The sequence below is a fragment of the Pipra filicauda genome, unplaced genomic scaffold, assembly GCF_003945595.2.
Source record: "Pipra filicauda isolate LSUMZ 115617 unplaced genomic scaffold, ASM394559v2 scaffold124_size2119055_pilon, whole genome shotgun sequence".
NCBI lineage: Eukaryota > Metazoa > Chordata > Aves > Passeriformes > Pipridae > Pipra > Pipra filicauda.
In genome coordinates, this window is record NW_024103707.1 from 733,477 (window position 1) to 753,620 (window position 20,144).

A 20,144-nucleotide genomic window follows, 5' to 3' on the forward strand; every position below is an offset into this window, starting at 1 on the left:
CCACCGTCGACCAGCACCCACAGGTCCTTTTCTGCTGGGCTGCTTTCCAGCCACTCTTCCCCAACCTGTAGCGTTCCTGTTGAACCTCATGCAACTGGCCTCGGCCCATCGACCCGGCCTGTCCAGATCCCTCTGCAGAGCCTTCGTGCCTCCCACCAGACCAACGCTCCCACCCAAGTTGGTGTCGCCCGCGAACGCCCCCGAGGGGGGGACGCCCTGGAGGGCCCCGCTGCCCACCGGCGGGCGCGGCGCGGGCGGCGCGGGGGCGGTGGCGGCGGGGCCGTTGCCATGGCAGCAGGTGGGCCCGCCCGGTCCGGCCCAGGTGCAGCCGAGCGGCGCCGCCGGGACGTTTACCCGCGGCCCGGGGAGCCCGGGGCGTGCTCCTGCTCCGCGGCTCGGCCTCGGCTCGGTGGGTGAGCGGGGTGGCGGCCCGGCCGGGAGGCGGGAGGGCCGGGGTACAGCCCTCAGGAAGCTTAACGCAACTTTCCGCTGAGTCCGCGGGGCGCCGGGGGCGGGTGTCCGGGCTCGACTTTGAGCCCGGCGGCCGCGCTGAGGTGAAGTGGGGGCGGTAGGGGGACAGAGCTCCGGAGGGGTCTGTGTGAGCAGGGAGGGAGCTCCTGGACCCGCTCCTCGGGTTCAGCCTGCGCTCGCTGGAGCAGCCTGGGCCTGCAGCCATCCCAGAGGTGCTAGCTGGGGCTCAGAGCTTGAAGCTGGGGGAAATGTTTAGTCGTGAGGTAAAGATGCTGTTATCATTGTGGCGTATTTCGTATGGTCAGAAAACCTTCACCACAGTGCTGGGTGCACTGACTCTACTCTTGCAGTTAAAGGTTGAGCTTTGTCAACTGTAGGGAGGAAATAATTGAAAATTAGACTGAAGCCTCACTGCTGGTTACGCAAGTGTGAGGCTCCTATAGGATGCTGATGTTCACTGTTTCTTGTACTTGTCTCTCTAACTAGGTGTTCTTCTTTTAAGAGCAGTGGGGCAACAACAGGCAAAATGACAGCTGTGAGGTATGAACAAGGGGCAGAGCCGACAGAAGCATCCGGGTGAGTGAAATGAACTGTGCCAGTGTGGGGGTTTGGGATTGAATATGCCAATATTCAATGTGTGGTCCCCTGTCTCTAGTTTCTTAGTGCTTCAAATATAACAAAGGGAATAATGATGCAGTGTTTGAAATTCATATAGCCTTTTTATCTTCCCCCCCATTGCCAATGCTGTTGTCTGAGAGGAAGGATATCTTTGAGAAAAATATGCTGCTGTGATTGACTTCTTGTAAGTAGTTAATAAGTGGCTAATGAATATCCACCCTTGGTATAATAAGCTCATGGCAGTAAAGTCTGCTCTTTTTTAGCATCCAGTGTGTCAAGAGACTTACCAGAGATTGTCAAGGTTTCTTGTAGAGCAAGATGCTCTTGCTCTGCTCTCTTTAAAAGCCTCAAGTCTGAAGTTGCCTTTACCTGTGAGCAGTCAGAAAAGCTTATGCTCTATAGAGAGAGTATGTGTGTGAAGAAAATAATTTCTACTATGTCCTCCTTTTCTTCTCTCCTGCCCCAGTAGTCAAGGGCTAACTGTAGTAGCTTGTGGCAGAGAGCTTGTTCTGGCTTGGAGAAGTAGATGTAGAATGATCAGCAAAACAAACTCCCTCTGAGGAAAGCATTATCTAGAACTGAATTCTTGTGTGAGAGCACAATGGAAACACTGTACTTGGACTTGGCTTTTATTTTGTTGTTGTGGGAAAGAATGTCTTCCTAACTCAAAACACTTCTGTTTCTCATTCTTATTGTGGCTTATTTTATTCACAGTAGAGGATAAGAAGGTGGCATTTAGTGCATTTCATGTGTCCACAAGTATAAGCAAGTGACCTGCAGCAAAATTGCTGTAGCAACAGCAGTAACGTGCTTTAATAAGTGAAGCATTTCTGCTGTTCAATAAGTGTAAATGCCCAAGTGGATATTCCATAGGAATAGCTGGGAAGCAAACCTGAACAGCTACACATCACTAGAGCTTTACTTCAGCTCTAGGAGCAAAATGAGGACACTGGTGTCTGGAGATACTGGAGCTAAAAAATAAGGCATAAATACTGAAATTGTTGTGGTAGAATCATTCCTCTGTTGAGGGTTATACTGAGTGCAGGTGGCAAAACACTAGTGCTGGCTGCTGAAACTGTAGGAAAAGCATCATTAAACTTCCTTCTTGAAAGGTGGTTAGCCCAGACTGCAGAGGCAGTGGAGGATGAAGAATACTTGAATCCACACTAATGCTTCAGATATGCTAGGCTGCCTCAGAACAGTGTGGAAATATCAGTATTGAATATGTGTGTGTAGCTGTTCCTGCCCAAGAAGCAGTGATGCCAGAGGCAGAGCCTCAGCAAACACTATGTCTGTCCTATTATGCACCACAGTATTTCTGTGGAAAAGGCTGAAATACAAACTTCTGGATTTGGATGTTACACTTTTTCTCTGAAGTTGTCATGTGACCTTCAAAAAACAAAACCTTGATCTAAAGAGACCCTTTTAAGGAAGTTATGGCAAGCAGCCACTACCCTGAAAATATGCTGTTCTAGCACTAGCTCAGCTGCTACTCTCGTCTTCCAGTTTCCGGTTTGGTATCCTGCTCTGTACAAAAACATCTTTGTGCTATGGCTTTTCCTGGTGAAAACATTCATTCTCTGAACAAGAAGTTTACTGTAATAGCATTAGTGTCACTTGGACTCTCTGAAGCCATTTCATATGTACATTTCCGGCACTTCTAGAGCCTGGACTGTTAAGTCCTTAGTGGGCTCTTGAATGCCCTGCTTTAAAGCCCTTTATCCTACTGCTGAACACATCTGTCTCTTCTGGGGGGAAAAAGGGAAAACTTTTGAGAGATGGATTGCTAATGGGAAATAGGTCACTACAAGCCAAAGGATTCTGCTGTGTCAATACAGGGAAAGTCTTTCTTCCCCTGGTACTAGGCCTATACTCTGACTCAGGCTGTTGCTCACTGCCCAGGTGACAGTTAATTCTTTTTTTCTGGAACAACAAATAGTAGCAATATATTGAGCTGACGTCTGTATCACTGTGTGACTTGTGTTATTCCTTTACCAGCTCTCCGACAGTAGAAGAGCCCACAGTAAAGATTGATGATGGTCGTGATGAGGATAACGAACCTGACAGCTGTTCCAAGTAAGCTAATGATATACTAAATTACTTGCTTACCTGCAAAGGTGGAATCTGCAGAGCCAAAATAAGAAGGCAGATGCCTTGCTGAAGTAAAGATAAACCCAGTAAAATGCTTGATATTGATATTCGTTCTAGTACGTAGTTAAGACAAGTAAGTTGAGGAAGCTTCTTTATGACCGTGGAGATGAAAGCCCAACCCAAGAACCCAAATTTGTCATATTATGGAGAATGGGTAGTCCAAACTGCATTGATTAAATTTTTGCAAAGGAATGAATTTGTGGGAGCACAGAAGAATAAGTGCTGGTGAGAAAATGAGGTGAATGAGTATCTGGAATAAACAATAAGCCTCATGACCCTCATCAAGACTAAATTGTCTAAACTTTCTTGTAGTTAACTCTGTTCCTGAAGTAGTTATTTTTTAACAGTGTTTAGCTCATATCACCATGTTACTGACTCTTATAGCAAACTTTGTCAAGTCAGTTACAAGTCAATGGACTTGTTTCTCTGTTCCTGCAGCTCAAGAACAGCAAGACTAAGGCTGTTATCTTACTTATTCTATGTGACATGTTTTTCTAGATTTCGGGAGTTGACATTTACTAATGTATTTCACAAAAGCTTTAAGGTAAATATGTAAGCAAATGTGCCATGTTTTCTTCAATGGGTTTAACATGTTGGCAGGCAAAATTGGAGTTGTATGTATATATATTTCAGTCTGTAGTGTACCTACTAGAGGTACTTGTCCATAGGCTGTGGAAGCTGGAGTCTTGTTGTACCTACTTCAGTTGCATTCTGAGTTGACTGGACAGAGACCAACAAACAGTTAGTGTAATTATGGCAGTGTTTCCTTAGGTATTTGACATTCATAAATGCAAGGAAAACCTTCTATATGCTAAGCTGCTTCTAGGACAAGACATATTATAACATCCTTGACTTCTTGTAAGAAAAGTGGCTACTACAAGTATTGCCTTCCTGCTTGAGGATGTAGATGTTTGCTGCTTAGACCTTGCACCTTAATTTAAAATAAGAACGTAATAATGAAGAGTGTGGGTGAATTCAGTAACCCCAGCAAGATGCTGCCTCAGAACTTCAAAGGTATCTAGCTGTGTCTTAAACTGAGTTATTGAGATGTACCAAGTGAAATGCAATGCTGAAGTTATTCTAGAGGAAACAAGTATCTTAGACAGGATCACTGGGGTGCAATGTGCATTATTGAGCAGACAAAACCTTCTTGTAAAAGTGCAAAAGAAATCTACCAGTACTTTTCGTCAGTATGCTAGTACTTATGGTAAGTCCTACTATTAATAATATGCTTGGAAAAGGTGTTTTCTTAAGTGTCTAAGACAAGACTTGGTGCTTACAGTAGTTAAGTAATCTTGGGATTACTTAGCAGACTGGCAATCTGTTTTTTAAACTCTCAGAACTGGGGGTGTCCAGGTTCTGCACCAAGAACTTCTACCTTAATTCTCAGTGTAACCTGAAGAGACTTCACGTCAATGAGAGAGTTACATAAAGGCCTGTCTCTAAACCAGAGGGCTTAAAGCAAACCAAAGAGGCAACAAAATCTACTGTACCTGAAAATGGGAGCTGTGATTGAAGATAACTCTCACAACTGGAAGAATTTGACTTCAGAAACTTACTTAAAAGGCACTCGGGTTTTCAACCTGAAAGACAAACTGATATTTCCTTTTAAAGGTAGAAGTGGGATTTGTATTCCTCTATTCCAAGAGCACAGGAGCTATTAACAAGTGCAGCTTTTTCCGAACCTAGGAAAAAAAATGATCTGATATAATGACCTAATGTATCACAAAAGATCCCTTAAGAGATGTTTAGCCTCCAGTTTTCCTCTTGACCAATAGTTATTTTATAAGCCCACTTCTGATAGCTTATTAAGCCAGAATTCTAGTGTCACTGGAATTGTGACACTGTATAATGTTACAGATAAGTGCGTACTGCTGTGCTTCTAGGGTCTGTAAACTGATTAATACTCTAACAAGTGGTGAAAGCATTGTTATCAAGTATTCTCTTAACCTATATGCTTCGTGATTGCAACTGAATAATCTCCTCTTAAAGAAACCGCTACTGTACAGAATACTAAAACCAAAAGAACGTGAACAAAAGGGTATAACAGTGCTCTTGTGGCTAATACCTGTAGCAAAATGTCACTTGTCTTGATGTCAGTTCTCTTGTCTTTCAGTGCAATTAGGAGAAGAATTTCCCCGTTTGTGATGTCATTTGGATTCAGGTAAAAGCTCATGCTTGTAATGGTATATGGGCAATGTAAAAATAGTCCTCATTTCTGGTGTAAGAACTTGGAGAGTTACAACAGTAACTCCAGCCTGCTTTTCTGAAAAGTACTGAATGCCCTGTCACCCCCAGAAAGGGTGACTTGAGACAAGTACTGGGTTTGAAAAATAAGTCTTAAGCAGATATGACTTAATTCTCCAAGGAGAGCTGAAAGTCAGAACTGTAAATGGCATTGACTGGGATAGAATGCCTATAACAGCTTATTCTAGGCTGGCAGCCTTTGAGCAAACAATTGATCAGCTGTATACAGTCTGTGTGCTGGAACAAGGTAAGCTATTAAAGACAGTTATTTTTAAGGGACTGCATTAAGTCACAAGTGGGAAGGAAATTGAGTAAGATGAAAGCACTGACATTTGTGTGCCTTAAAGCATTTGGGTTTTTACTATTTCTAGGTAGCTGCAGAGTTATAAGGTAATAAGTAGAGCTGTGTCTGAGGTAAATGTAGAGTTCCACATGGATGATGCTTTCTGTGCAGGTCACTTAAAAATGCAATTGGAATCCTTCAGCTGCTAATTAAGCAGGCCTCAACCTATGTAAGAGGACAAACTCTTGCTGGAACAGCTTAAGAAAAAATCTGAGATTGTGCTATTCAGTTGATAAACGTCAGCAGTTCATTCCTACCTCTCAAGTTGACTTGTATTTTTCTCTTTGCAGAGTATTTGGAGTAGTACTTATCATTGTGGACATTACAATCGTTATTGTGGATCTGGCTATCAGTGAGAAAAAGAAGGGTGTTAGAGAGATTCTTGAAGGCGTTTCCCTGGCAATAGCACTCTTCTTTCTCATCGATGTTCTTCTGAGGGTGTTTGTTGAAGGGTAAGACATGGGCAGAAATTAAGTCAGAATGGCAAATCCTCAGGCTAGGAAAGAAGCAAAATTTCAGGCTAGAGCTATGAACATGGATGCCTTGTAGGCAAATTTTCTGGTCAAAGACAATAGCGAAATCTTTTCTTGGCTGTGTATATTGGCTGTTACCCTTCTATAGAATAATCTGTAAGTGCTTTCGGTATAAGTGAGTGATTGGAAACTACATCAGCTTTGCCGTATCTTACATATGTAAATCAGGTGTAAGATTACTTTTAGTGAAACTTCAGTGCTTAGTGCTAAGAACTAGTTCAGGAGAGCTTCTCTCTAGCAGTAGCTCTGTATAGATGATTCTCTTCCTGAAGATGTATTTCAGTCTTTGGACACCTGTCTAAAACTCTCCTTGGTTTCAGCTTCAGGAACTATTTCTTGTCCAAGCTGAATATTTTGGATGCATTCATAGTGGTGGGCACTCTGTTAATTAATATGATGTACTCCTTCTCAGACCTTGCTGCAGCAGATCAGATACCAAGGTAAGAATGGTATGGTAACTGGTAAGTGTGAGCTCTTTTCTTGATAATCTTCTAATAATTTTCTTGGGCACCTCTAAGCTAGACATGTGCATACTAGATCACAAATATGACTGATAGTATTTCATGGTACTAATGAAGGATAGACACATGTAACTTTGGTCCACAGTTATATTGTCAGCTGTCTCTGTCTCATAGGCAGAGGTGATATGAACATATCAGGTGGGGTAACTAAAAGTGAGTAGTGAGGCCATAAAATGCTCTGACTCAAGTAATTTTTGGGGAAGGGTGTTCAGCAGCCCTGATAGAGAGGGTCTGAAGGCCAGAAAGAAAAGTTGGATTATAATAGGAAATGAAACAGACAACTGAGGGAGGATCTCCATCTAATGGGTCTTGAAATAGAAAGAGTTGCCAAACTGTCTGGTTTCCTTCACTTTGCTTTCTGAAAATCCTTATGGTAACATATGTTGGATTTTTCAGCCATATCCTAGGGAGAGAAAACATGCTGTTTATGTGCATAAGCTAATTCAAGTCTTATTTCCTTCTGATTTCTGTAGCTTGAATCAGATAACCTGTGAGAGGAATCCATTCCTGACGGAGACAGAACTACACCTTTAAGATTAGTTTATTTGCACAAAGTTTGATTTAGTGAAACTTGCTTGCATCAGCCAGGGAAAGAAGTTGAGCTCTTTAAAAAAAAAAAAAACAAACAACAACAACAAAAAAAACCCCAAACACCCCCCATATTCAACTGACTAATTGGCATAAGGGGGGAACATTATTCCAGAAGAAACCAACTCAAAGTTTAGTTATTGAAGAATCCAGTGTTGGACAAACATCTGTAAGTACTAGTTGTCTCTTCAAATGCTGGATAACTTCAGGTTTCAAAAGTAAAACTGTCAAAGAATAGCTTTTGCAGCCTCAGTCATAAAGCCTTTTTCTTTCTAGGTTGTCTTAAACATTCATCTGAGTTTTTAATGATTAATTCCCATTTCTATGACCACATTTTTCTAAAGCAGCTTTCATCTTATGGCAGCATCCAGTTAGAGGTAGGAGAAAGAGCATGTGACAGGGTAATGTGCGTTGCTATCTTTACTAGGCCGTGGTAGTAGTAGGCCTGATCCTGCACTGCCCCATCTGGTTATAGATTGGTGTGTGCAAGTTCCTTGTATTCTGACTTGCTGAAGTTGATGGGAATTTAGAATAGGCTTTTGACTGCATAAAGAGGAGTTCACGCTGATGCTCTCAGAAGACACTCAGCTGAGGTCTATCGTCTCACCTGTTCAATTCTTAAGGCTCTCTGTAAGGCTTCTCTTATTAAAGGTTCTTAAATCCTTTTCTGACAAAAATATTACTACCTGACACTAGATGATACCTCAAATTTGACCAAATCCCAAATTTGGAGATGAGGTGGTCTTCCCACTTAACACTCCAGTAGTGTCTACGTAATCCAGCTAATTCCCAGTAGCCTAAGTGGGGTTTATAACTTTTCTTTCCTCATAGCCCTTCCTCAAGAAGCAAACAGTAGTCTTAAAGCATCTGATGCATTTTAGAATAATTAGAATTTGAGCAGCTTTTATATGGGTGAGAACTAATATATGACAAGTGACACTTCAGTGACAGTCCATAGAGATAACATGCCCTGACAGAGAAGTATGGTTTCTATTTCTAATCTGGTCTAGCTGAGTGTGTGTTGGGATGAGTTAACTCTTTCCTTTAAGTATAACCTATAAAAGGACATTGAGGAATGAAAGCTGGGTATCAGTCTGGGATCTAATTGTTAAGTGGCTGACTTCCTGAAGGGCAGAATGCAAACTGCTTTTATCTTGAAGAGTTGCTTCTTAGAGTTTTGGTTCAGGCTGGGGAGAGGGACTGTGGAGTTTTCACCCTGGTGTTAGTTCATGTAATTTGCTGCTAGCTCCAAGGAAATTCTGTTTTCAACAGAGGAGGGTGATGCTGAGTTAGGAAGATGCTCAGGGGAAAACTGAAACTTTCCTCCAGGTGTCCAGGGCAACCTGGTCTTGCTGACTTAAAGCTCCACATCAGTGTAGAGCAGACTGTGTCTTCAGCTCGAGGTTTGTCTCCCTTACTGTTGGTATTCACCAGGATTCTTACAAGTGTATCAAAACCTAAAATATGTGTGTGTGCTACTTAAAGGTATTTGCTCACATACCTCCTTAAGGAATGAAATTAATGTTAGTTTGCCCTAGTCCCTAGGGGTGTGGGAAAGCAACTGCCCCTGTTCAGTCGTTTTGGTAGAACCACTCACCTAAGCGTCTTGCCTGCTTCAAAGTTCAACAGCAGTTCAAAGTTCCTCAAACCAAACCAAGTGTTTAAGTTGCTGAATGATTAAACACAGGATATATGATCTTTTCTCAGATTTCTTAATCAAGTCATGATGTAAATAGACTGTCTAGCTGCTCTTTTCAGTAATTTTTCAGGTGGGTACATACACTTAAATGTAGAGTTGAGAATAAGCTTCGAGGAACAAGAATTTTGTTATGATAAGTAATGTTAATGGAATTAGTTGCTTGCTGGCCAGAGGTGCCTGCGGAAGTCTGTTTTAGCAAGTAGGGGATTTCCTAGTCCTGTTAGCTGTTCAGAACATGTACTCCCCGAAACCCTTAACAATAGAACCGTGGTATTCTTCAAGCATAGTACTTTCTCCAAAATCAGCCTGAGGAGTCCTAATTCAATATATGAAACACAGCTTTAAACTGTCTCTGAAACAGCTTTTAAATAGCTTTATCCTTTGCCTCTAAGTTTATTTCTCTTCATTTCCTTTCATGGTGAATCTGGCATCTAGAATGGTTACTTTCCTCCGAGTTCTGAGAATTGTCATCTTGATAAGAATATTTCGCCTGGCTTCACAAAAGAAGCAACTTGAAGTGGTGACCAGGAGAATGGTAGGTTTGCCTCTTAATATATCTAGGCTATCACTGCTGTTTCCAACTCTAGCTCTTTCTCCAGGCACCCATCGATGGTAAATAGCAAGACTGGCCACAGCCTATTGCTCTGCTATTGATAGTATTGCCCAAGCAGCACGTCTGTTCAGTTTCCCTGACAGGCTACCGGAGCTTTGTCTCCGACTTCAGCAGAGCTAGTAATTCTTAACTTTGCTCAAGTAAGCAGAAAATTGACCTGGAAGGCTGGCATATCAAAGTGATTGCAACACCACCATGTGTCTCAACTGGCAATTTCTAGCTTGTGTGGTACGTAGACTGTTTCCCCTCTTGTGGGCGAAGGTAGGAGTTTGAATGCTTCTGATGCTTTATTTTGGGTGAAAACAAAACAACCTTACTGTTGAAGCCCTATCCACTGTAAATACCTCTTATTTTCGTCAGGGACATTAAAGTGGTACTTTAAGCTTCAAGAATATCCTATTGCTCAGCAATAACCCATTTTAGTTATGCTGCCCTTACCTTTATTCTTTCTTCCTTCAGCCTCCAAACACTCAAATAACAATGACAGATGCATGCTGCAGTCTGTGAAGAATTTGCAGTGTTCTTTTTACTAGAATAAACTTTGATACTTCAGGGTAAAAATTCTGTCCAGAGCTTCTACCTAAAAGCTATGTTACTCTCAGCTGATGCTGCACATTTTGCTATAGCAAAATGAGGTTCTGCTGCTCTGGCTTAACTTCTGAGTCTAGTCAATGGCTGATTTTTTTTCCTGGTAACTGGCAATATTCAGTGATCTTTGGCATTCCTGTGGCAGACTAAGTCTCCCTTTTTTTTTTTTTTTTTGTCAGGTCTCTGAAAACAAAAGGCGTTATATGAAAGATGGCTTTGATCTGGATCTCACTTATATTACTGGTTTGTATAAACGAATGTCACTTTGCAGCATGTTAATCCTGCTAAGCCTTGTTCTTCACTTAATGAGAGTTTGATGTGACATACAGCCAATGTTTTAGACTAAGGAAACTTATGTATGAAGTCAAACCAGGCCTACTCCTTTTTTGTGGGATTTTGAAATATGGATTCATGACTCTGGCACTGTTCTCAAGACTTAGCCCTCTGGAAGAGAGTTGTACATGTTGTATGTAATGACAGAAAATCTCCTGAGGCCTAGGGAATCAGAGCTGAGAAACTATTGACTTAGAGTATTTTTGCTTCTGATTCTGTGCAGACTGACATTAATGGTGTCTGATGCTTTGTGAAGCACTATTTGTCTTGCTCTAGTTATGCTAAATGTAAAGGAAAGCCTCTCAGAAATGGGTAGGTTGTTCTTGTAATTAGGGTAGGAATAAGACATTTTATAAGGATGTTGCTCAATCACGTAGTTCTTACGTGTAGGGGAGCTTTCTGCTGTTACTGCTGATTGCTGTCTTCTCCACAGATCGAATCATTGCGATGTCATTTCCATCTTCTGGGAAGCAGTCTTTCTACAGGAACCCCATAAAGGTAAAAATCTCATCTACCAAGTTCAGTCTTTCTGAAACTCGTTTCTTTTATAGGTTCCCTCTAATTTACATGTGGGCTAGATCGTGTCAGTCCTAGTTCTGCTGGCGTGGATGGTTGGAATGACTGACTGATGGTCTCCACTGTGCTGTTTGTGTTGTAGTGCCTCAGCTAAGCCTAGTGGGATGTATCTCAGTGTGGACACATTGGTATTCCGATGCTCCCATTCCTTGGGAATGCTTTGGAGAATTAAGGCAGTTCTGTCCCAGGCTAGTAATAGTGATAAGATCTATTCAGCTAAAAGTTGTTTAAAAGGTCTGCATAATGTCCTTTTCAGAGATGCTACCTGATTTTGTAGAAACATACATAGGGTAAGGAAGATAGTTGCAGTAGTGCTTTTGTTCCAGACAAGAACCTGAGTTGGAAAGGCTTGCTTTGAACAGTCCAGGGGCTGTTCATGAATGCAGTTGCTGATCCCATGTGGGGGGTTGAGGTGGCAGTGGAAATAAGGAGTAGAGCACTAACTACTCTGAACTCTTATCTTGTTATTGCTTAGGAAGTTGCAAGATTCTTGGACACCAAACATCCAGACCACTATAAAGTCTACAATCTCTGCAGTAAGTATGTTTAGCTGCTGACTACATTGAAATATTGGTAAAGAGAAATGCATCTCTTCAAGGTATTCTGCTGCCAATAGCAGATCTCAAAAAATGTATATCCAATCAAAAAGTGCATATCTGTCTCTGACTACATTCTGTCTTGAATGTGGCTATTGACTGTACCAGAGCTTGCAAAGCTAATCTAATATTGTACTGAAGCTTGCAAAGGAGATACTGGATGTCTTGCAGTTTTGAATTCCTTGTTCATGCTGAAAAATTGCTTCAGTGTTCCGAAGCTCTTATTAAAAATAAAAGTTGAAAACTAAACCTGGGCTAAAACTTGAGGTAACGTTGGAGAATCTTCTAATGAAGGCTTAGAAGAATGAGGTGGAGAATAGTTAAAAGCTATTCTGTTTAGAAGTGGCTAAAAAAAATTCTTCATAATTTGAGGTTCCTGCTTCATAGCAGTGTGTCAGAGGTGGAAGCAAAGTATGTTCTAGAAGCAGTGATACTGGAAGTCATTAAAAAGTAAAACTGTCATCTGGCCAGCAGAGAGATGGATAGGGGAGGTCAGATGGGGGATGCGGTGTTAGTGGCTTTTTACCACTTTGCCTGCAGGTTGTTGCTGTGGTTGACCCTGACACTACATCAGAACACTAACTTTCAGATCCCAAGTAATCTCTCTGGAAAGGAATGACCCTCTGCACCTGGAGATAAAATTTAAGTGAGAAGTGTTAAACTAGAAGCTAAACAATCATGGCTGTAGCCAAATTACCCTACAGGTTTTTTTCATTTTGATCTTTCTATTTACACAACTGTCCTTTAGAAATTAGTATGCGCTCAAACCAGCGGTTGTGTGTCATAAACCACTTTCTTTGTTGCAATCCTCTTCCCCTTCCTGGCATAACTTCAGTTCTTTTCTTGTAGGTGAGAAAGGCTATGACCCCAAGTACTTTCACTACAGGGTGGAAAGGATATTTATTGATGACCACAATGTCCCAGCACTACAGTGAGTCTTGTCAAGAACTACATTGCAATAGTTCTGTGTAGGTGTTTACGTTGATGCACTAATTTTCCTCTTGTTTAGGGACATGCTGAAATTCACTGGCAGTGTTCGTGAATGGATGAGTCAAGATGAAAAGAACATCATAGCAATTCATTGTAAAGGAGGCAAAGGTAGAATTTCTCATGTGTAATCTGTGTATGCTACAAATTGCACTTCATTGTTATTATAGCTTCTTTGGTGTAAGTATGGCCCTAAACCATACTGTGAGATGGGGTTACAGTGTAACTTAACAAATTCTGCAGACACTGACTAGCAACAGTATAATACTGTGTTTAGTATTACAGAACCCATAGGATGCACTCAATCCCCTTTTCCAGATCATTGGTAAGATATTAAACAGAACTGGCCCCAGTACTGAGGCCTGCAGACACCAGTGGTGACCGACCACCACTGGATGTAACTCCGTTCACCACCACTCCCTGGGCCTGATTATCCAACCAGTTTTTCCACCCACTGAAGAGTGCATTTGTCTGAGCCATGAGCAGCCAGTTTTTGCAGGAGAATGCAGTGGGAAATGGTGTCAAAGGCTTTACTAACATCCAAGTAGGTAACATCTACAGTCTTTCCTTCATCTATTAAGCAGGTCATCTTCTCATAGAAGGAGATCATATTGGTCAAGCAGGACCTGCCCTTCATAAACCCATGCTGGCTGGGCCTGATCCCCTGGTTGTCCTGTATGTGTTATGTGATGGCACTCAAGATGATCTCCTCTGTAACCTTACCCCCCTAGAATGTTCTGGGTGCTGCTGGATCTTAAGATGCACACTGTATTAGGTGATGAAGTCTTATGGAAAAAAGGTAGTCAAAGCTACCTTATATGAGCTAACTTGCAGGTGCTATCTGCAACCAGTAGTAGTGTGGGAGCTGTTGAAATGCATAAATAACTGCAAGTAAGCCAAACTTCCCTGCAAACACATGCCAAGCACCTGCTATTACTATCTGTTAAGCAAATACTTGTTAAGGAACAGGTAGTTCCTTAACATTAAAAAAAGTTGCCCCAAGGTGAAGCTCTGTTTTAAAAGGTTTTGCAAAACTGAATGTTGAAGCTACAGCTTGAAGAACAAATGTAGGGAGGGTGACTTGACCTCTGAGATTTTAAATTAAAAACTGAAACTATACAGGATTTTCATGCTAGCAGACTTGATGGCTTCTTAGTATGGTTGTGGGAAAATAGTTGGGGCAGAGAAACAACTCTGGGACTTCTAGCATTGGGAAATGCTAGTTTATAGCCTTGTTTAGTAGAGTGCTATCCTCTATCCCCTTCTGAATGGAGAATGTAGATACTGACCAGTATCCTTAGTGTCTCTAGTAATATTACAAAGAAACGTGGGGACTGCTTTCAAGGAACAAGTTAACAAACTGTAGTATCTTGTCTTTAACTCATTATTCTCTGAAATACAGCTACTTGACTGTCACAACTCTTGAAATAGATGAGATCACAGGAGATGACTTCACCTTCACAAATCCCAAATACTTTTGAACTGCTCTAATTTAACTTGTCTCATACTTCTAATACAGGCAGGACTGGAACAATGGTCTGTACCTGGCTAATAGACAGTGACCAGTTTGAAAGTGCAAAGGTAAAAGCTGTTTATTTTTGTTTAGTATACAAAATGCTCCTTAGAATCTACTGAATTGGTGAAATGCAGTAATAGTCTGCAGAAAATTCTATACTAAAAAAAAGATTCAGTGAAAAATCTGTTTTAATAAAAGTTCTTGCAAATCTTGCTACTATGTAAATTCTGATGCAGTCTATTCTTGATCAGCAAGAACTGGGAAAGTAGCATTTAACAGGATACCAACTTGAAGCACTCTTATTGGAGGCGTAATAGACTAGTGCCTTGAGCAACAATGTAAACTGTAAGTGACTTCTGAACAAACTCTACTAATGATAGTGTCACTGTTTTTAAGTGGTCTTAAACAATTTTTTTCCCCAGTCTCCCTCCAAGTAGTGTGAGGCATCAAGACTTAACTTGTCTTGACAGCCAGCAGAAAGCCCTTCTGGGGAAAGGCAGAAAGATCAGCAAGCCGCAGCCAGGACAGGTGCTTATGCTGCTTTAGTATACCAGGTCTGGTATATCAGTCTGGAGACTTGGGATGCAGAAGGCCCAGGTCACTCAAGGTAGTCTGGGCAGACTGTATTCATTTAATCACTTGTTTTCCTCAGAGTCTGGTTTGTGAAGATCTGAACTAATGTTTGGCTTTGTCTGCCACAGACCACTTGAGAAATATAGAGGGTTCTAAAGAAATTGCTTAGAAGTCATTGCTCTCCCTCACTCTTTCATGGGTTACAGATTTAATGTATCTGACTTCCGAATTAGTACTTTCTTATTCTAGTTAAAAGTCTCCTTTAGAAGGTACCAAAACAACTGTTGCATATTTTCACTTGCATTCCCATATTGGACTTGAGTAGTGTAGTTCTAGTTTAAAATCCACTTTTCAGGAAGGGGAATAGTGGTGGGATGGATATCTTAACCCTTGAAATTTTTTTCTTGTGTAGGAAAGCTTGGACTACTTTGGGGAGAGAAGAACTGATAGAAGCACAAGTACTAAGTTTCAAGGAGTTGAAACTCCATCCCAGGTAAGCTTGAGCAGGTTCAGTGACAGTAGCCAAACCAATACTAACCTTGCGAGTGCTTGTGCTGCCCCACATCCACTGCCTTGTTTCAGAGTTGTAGGTTTCTACTACTTCCTTAACTTTCTGTACTCTTTCTTTACTCTTTCTATAAGAGTTGGAAGGCTAACAACTGATAGAGTTGCATTGCATCTTTCCCTCTCCCCTTATGCCTTTCTCTTCCTAATAACATCAAATCTGAAGTATAGTATCTAAGATAACAGAATTCTTGAGATTAGAAAAGCTTTCAGTCCAACCCCACTGTTCAAGTAGGGTGAGCTGGAAAAGGTTGCCTATGGATGTGTCTGGTCAGGTCTAGAATATCTGCACAGATGGAGACTCCACAACATGTCTGGGCACCCTCACAGGAGCATGACACTGTAAGACAATTGGGCTGTTTATCAAGGATGTGCAGAAGCCTGCAGCCTAGCCTGCGATGGGGCCATGGCACAGATGTGGCTGGGTGGAGGAATACATTCTCTACAGACTGTATTCACTGGGAAATACCACACAGGTTTTTTTATCTCAGACCATGGGGCTTTGCTCATATTAATTCACCGTACTGTGTGATGGAGGGGTGTGAAGTAAATCTGGTGACAGAGGTACTTTAGTTGATGGTATAAGATAGAAGTACAACTGTCCTTCAGAATGTACTTCAGTAAAATGGAAGTATCTTGTATGTTTAAACATTCAGCCTCTTAAAACTACAATATAAAAGCTCCTCACTTCTTGCTGAACTAAAAAGTACAGAATTTCTCAAAACATGGAATTTAAATGCTGATTAAAAATGTAGGTGTTAAATTTGCCTAGAGGATTGTTTGAACTGGGGAGGGGAAGGATAACAAATGGTTTTCTTATTTTTGGGCTTTGGAGAGCTAAAAACTTAGACTGGAAGACATATTTAAATCCTACTTCTGCCTAGAATTAATCTGTGTTGGGTACAGGAGCTGCATAATGTGCCTGGTTTTTTTTTTGTGTTTACAGAGTAGGTATGTTGGGTATTATGAGATCCTGAAAAACAAGTATAACTTGAAACTCCCACCAGAGAGACAACTCAAAATAAAAAACCTCAAAATCCACACTATACATGGTAAGAACTCTTGAATTTGGGCATTCCTCTATCTGATAATTGTTTCCTATTACAGGCAGCTGATATCTACTGTCTCTCCTGCTAAGCCCATGATAGGAACGTAGATTTACTTGGATTTGAGAATTTAAATGACACAGAATACAGTGAAAAGTATTTTGGAGTCAGTTGCTCTTTGTTTTGCTTTCTGTGTGTCTGGTCAAATGATGGCTCACATACAACCTGCTCTGTTTTGGAAAGAGAATCACTTCAAGTTTGACTAACTCCACATGTGGAACTGGATCCACTAATGTTTCTCAGCTTTATATACATGCCTGTTTCTGTACATGTGTACAGGTAATCTTTACATTAGCCTGTTCCACTAGTGGGATTCACTGCTACTTCAGTATACAATTTTCAACTACGGAATCCTGATTTACCTTTAGCATTTGAGTTCTCTAAAGTCTTTCGCAAGGCAGTCTGGAAAGAAGGCACTTTTGAATGGGATTGCACTTGGTTTTCATGACCATTTTTATGTTTCCAGCTAATATGGGTGCTCTAGTATAATGCAATGCTTTCTTCCTAGGAGTTGGGAAGGGCAATGGAACTGATATGAAGGTGCAGATAATAACAAGGAAGCAGGTTGTACTAGAATGTGTATGTGCCAGTCAACAAAACTGCAAGGTGAGTACTGTGAAATCTCGTCATTTGAGTCACAGAAGCTGGAAGCTGACTTACAGGTCAAAAGTGTCTTTGTACAGAAGTTGAATACTTGACATAAAACTATCTAACTAAACGGATGAGGTAAATTCTGAGAGGATGAAAAAGCTAAGGTTTGCTAAGTCCTAGGAAAAGTAGTGGTAAGATAGTGAAGATTTCCCTAGGAGTCACTTAAATACAAATAGCTCACTCTGTCCTGAGTAGCTTAAACTGTTGGCTATTATTCTAGCACTGCTGTTGTGTTTGTATACCATGAATGAATAGCTAGGTATTGTCATGAATTGGTTCCTTGTCTCTCTGCAGTAACTTCTCATAAAAAAAACTTTATTCTGTTACCTAGCTCTTCTTTGATTCTGAAAGTGACTCTGTAGTCATTGGCTTGGAAGACTGCCCTGTTATAAGTGGTGATGTGAAAGTCAGATTTGAATCAGATTCTGTAAGTATAACAGTGTGAAGACCTTCACTTGGGTTTGGGGAGAGGCTGCAGTGCACACTGCAGCTGGGTCCTGGCTGGCTGGGTGGTGTGGGGCAGAACCTGTTTTTCCCCAGTGACTCCTGCTGTGTAGGGTGGTCTCACTGTGCACTGAGGGATGCAGCAAGTGGTGCTACTTCAGCCTAGGCAAGCAGGGGAGTCATCTGGCTGTTCATACAGCAGTGTGATCAAGACGTCTTAGTTGAGTACCTGCTTCTAACATGAGGCTCTTACCTCATTGTATTGAGTGACCTAGTACTGAAATAATTGCAGTGAAAATAGTGATCTGTGTGTGATATTGGAATCTTCAAGTGTACTGATTCTGGCACTTAATCCTTAACAAGTCCTTAATCCTTTGTGTTTAGGATCTCCCAAAAGGCTATGATGACTGCCCATTCTTCTTCTGGTTCAACACTTCCTTTATTGAAAATAACAGGTAAATGATCATTGTAACTGTCTCCAGATCTTAACTTCTGGTGTCTGAACTGAGCTGAAAGTTCATAAACATAGTAAAGCTGAGATAGGCTTGATGAGCCAGCTGTCTTAACTTCCAAGTTGGTACTGGTCTTTGACCCTCAGCTGTAACTTATGAGCAGGCAGCTTCTTGCACTGTGCTAAGTATTTTAAACATATGTGAGGTTTTTATCTTAAGCCACTGGACTATTTCCTCAGTGCTCTAAGCATTGTTAATGAATTTTAAGTCAAAAATCTAATGGTAACTATTCAAATCTGCCATCTTCTATTGTACGACTGCCTAAAAGGCTGGAACTCACTCAGTAGCTTAGCAGGCAAACATTAAGACCACACTTGGAAGTACTGATGCTTGGGATCCAAAGAAAGGCTCTCTTATGGCTTCTCATGTTTTTGATAAAGTTAGAAATTACTGTGGTTTTGCTTGCTGAGACTAGAACTCCTGGGAAAGCTCCAGCCAGTGAAAGTTGGACTTGTCTGTCTTGCTTGGGGAGTGATGTAGAAATGCGAGACAGGAGATCCTTATCTTCTGTCTAACCTGCTTTGACATATTTAGGCAGAGGAACAGTGAACTTGACATAGGAAATAAAATTACTGTGTTCTCCATGACTGGAATAGAAAGGAAACAATTTTTACTGAACTGATCCTGTCAGAGTATGAGGAGAGGTAGCCTCTGGTCTGTTTGTAACTGTAAACTTAATATGCTGAACCAGCAATGCACCTTGCTGTCTAGGTGCAGACACTCGTTAGACCAAGCCAGTGCCAGGAGAAATGTATGCCTACTGTCCGACAGCCCTGAAACATTGCCATTTTGAGAGTTTTGCTGAAGTGCTTTGTTTACTCCAGAACTAGGGAGGATGCCCCACCAGGCCTTCATTTCTCCCTTCCTGCCCAGAGAATTCTGGTAGACCTGAAGTGAACTAGGTCTGATCAGAAGTGAAACAGCTCTTAAGGCAGTACTTCTATTTCTATATCTCTAATTCAGCTATAGCTGATGTGCAAGTGCTTTTAAATGATAACTAGACGTGAATTTAGTAAACATTAAAATTGGAGAATGTACCCGATGAAGTTGAGCACTGAATTGAATCCTTAGCTTTAGGAAGATCAATTACTAAATTAGTGACACTCGCAACCTATCGGGAGACCTTGAGCTGAATGCAACATTAATTTTACTCTAACAGTCTTGCATTGTGGGGCTCTGGGAGGGGTGGATGTGGAACCAACCCAAAAACCCATCAGGTTGACTTTGTTTCTCAGACTATTTCAGATGCAAATTGTTGTGCAGGCATGGCTGATGTGTGTTTCAATTCAAGATCTGGGGCTATATTTCATATTCCAGGGCTGAGCTTGAAACTTCTGCGGATGGCTGAATGGAAAAGCATGTCTTAGGTTGTTAAGATATACTACCGAATTTTGTCTTTCAGACTTTACCTTCCCAGGAATGAGCTGGATAACCCTCACAAGTCTAAAACTTGGAAAGTCTATAGCGAGACATTTGCTGTGGAGGTGAACTTTATTGATTCATAAGGGAAATCTGAAAGAAGGGAAACATGTAAAACTCTTTCCTGGAGAATGTCTTGCTGTTTCAGTATAAAGTGATGCAGTCTAATTTTCATGTACTTAATGTATATCTGTGTAGATACAACTTCTCAAATAAAGTTACATGAAGTTCTGTTGTGCAGGAAAATAATACTCTGAAAAGTTATTTAGTATCAGCTAACTGTCACATCATCCTTAGGAGTTTAGGTATCTCTGCATACAGGTAATTCCTGTTTCAGTAATCTAAGCTAATTGCTGGTCTTTATGCAATATCATTAACCCAAGGGTGGGTGAAGACCAGCAATCTGCATGAGACTGAAAAAATCTGACACATCTCCCTCAGCACCAGGGTTTTCCACAGATCAGTAGAATATGGGAATTTTGAGGGAGAAATATT

At 41.3% G+C, this 20,144-nt stretch overlaps 1 protein-coding gene across 3 annotated transcripts; it reads left to right on the plus strand.

Annotated features, from left to right (window-relative positions):
* The first annotated feature begins 335 nt into the window (after nucleotides 1-335).
* LOC113989013 (phosphatidylinositol 3,4,5-trisphosphate 3-phosphatase TPTE2-like) lies at nucleotides 336-19,895 on the plus strand. Of its 3 annotated transcripts, none has more exons than XM_027723180.2 (19): nucleotides 336-409; nucleotides 958-1,047; nucleotides 3,088-3,165; nucleotides 5,357-5,404; nucleotides 6,121-6,282; nucleotides 6,684-6,803; nucleotides 9,607-9,706; nucleotides 10,552-10,615; nucleotides 11,139-11,203; nucleotides 11,757-11,817; nucleotides 12,727-12,808; nucleotides 12,887-12,975; nucleotides 14,384-14,445; nucleotides 15,366-15,446; nucleotides 16,464-16,569; nucleotides 17,132-17,229; nucleotides 17,606-17,701; nucleotides 18,103-18,173; nucleotides 19,633-19,895. In XM_027723180.2, exons 2-19 carry the CDS (start codon nucleotides 998-1,000, stop codon nucleotides 19,733-19,735), a joined length of 1,536 nt encoding a protein of 511 aa, XP_027578981.1. In that variant the 5' UTR covers nucleotides 336-409; nucleotides 958-997; the 3' UTR covers nucleotides 19,736-19,895. The 3 variants fall into 3 exon arrangements, with proteins under 3 accessions (XP_027578981.1, XP_039245184.1, XP_027578979.1); XM_039389250.1 differs by having other exon boundaries at nucleotides 368-409; nucleotides 974-1,047; XM_027723178.2 differs by lacking the exon at nucleotides 336-409 and adding an exon at nucleotides 623-734.
* The last annotated feature ends 249 nt before the right edge of the window (nucleotides 19,896-20,144 follow it).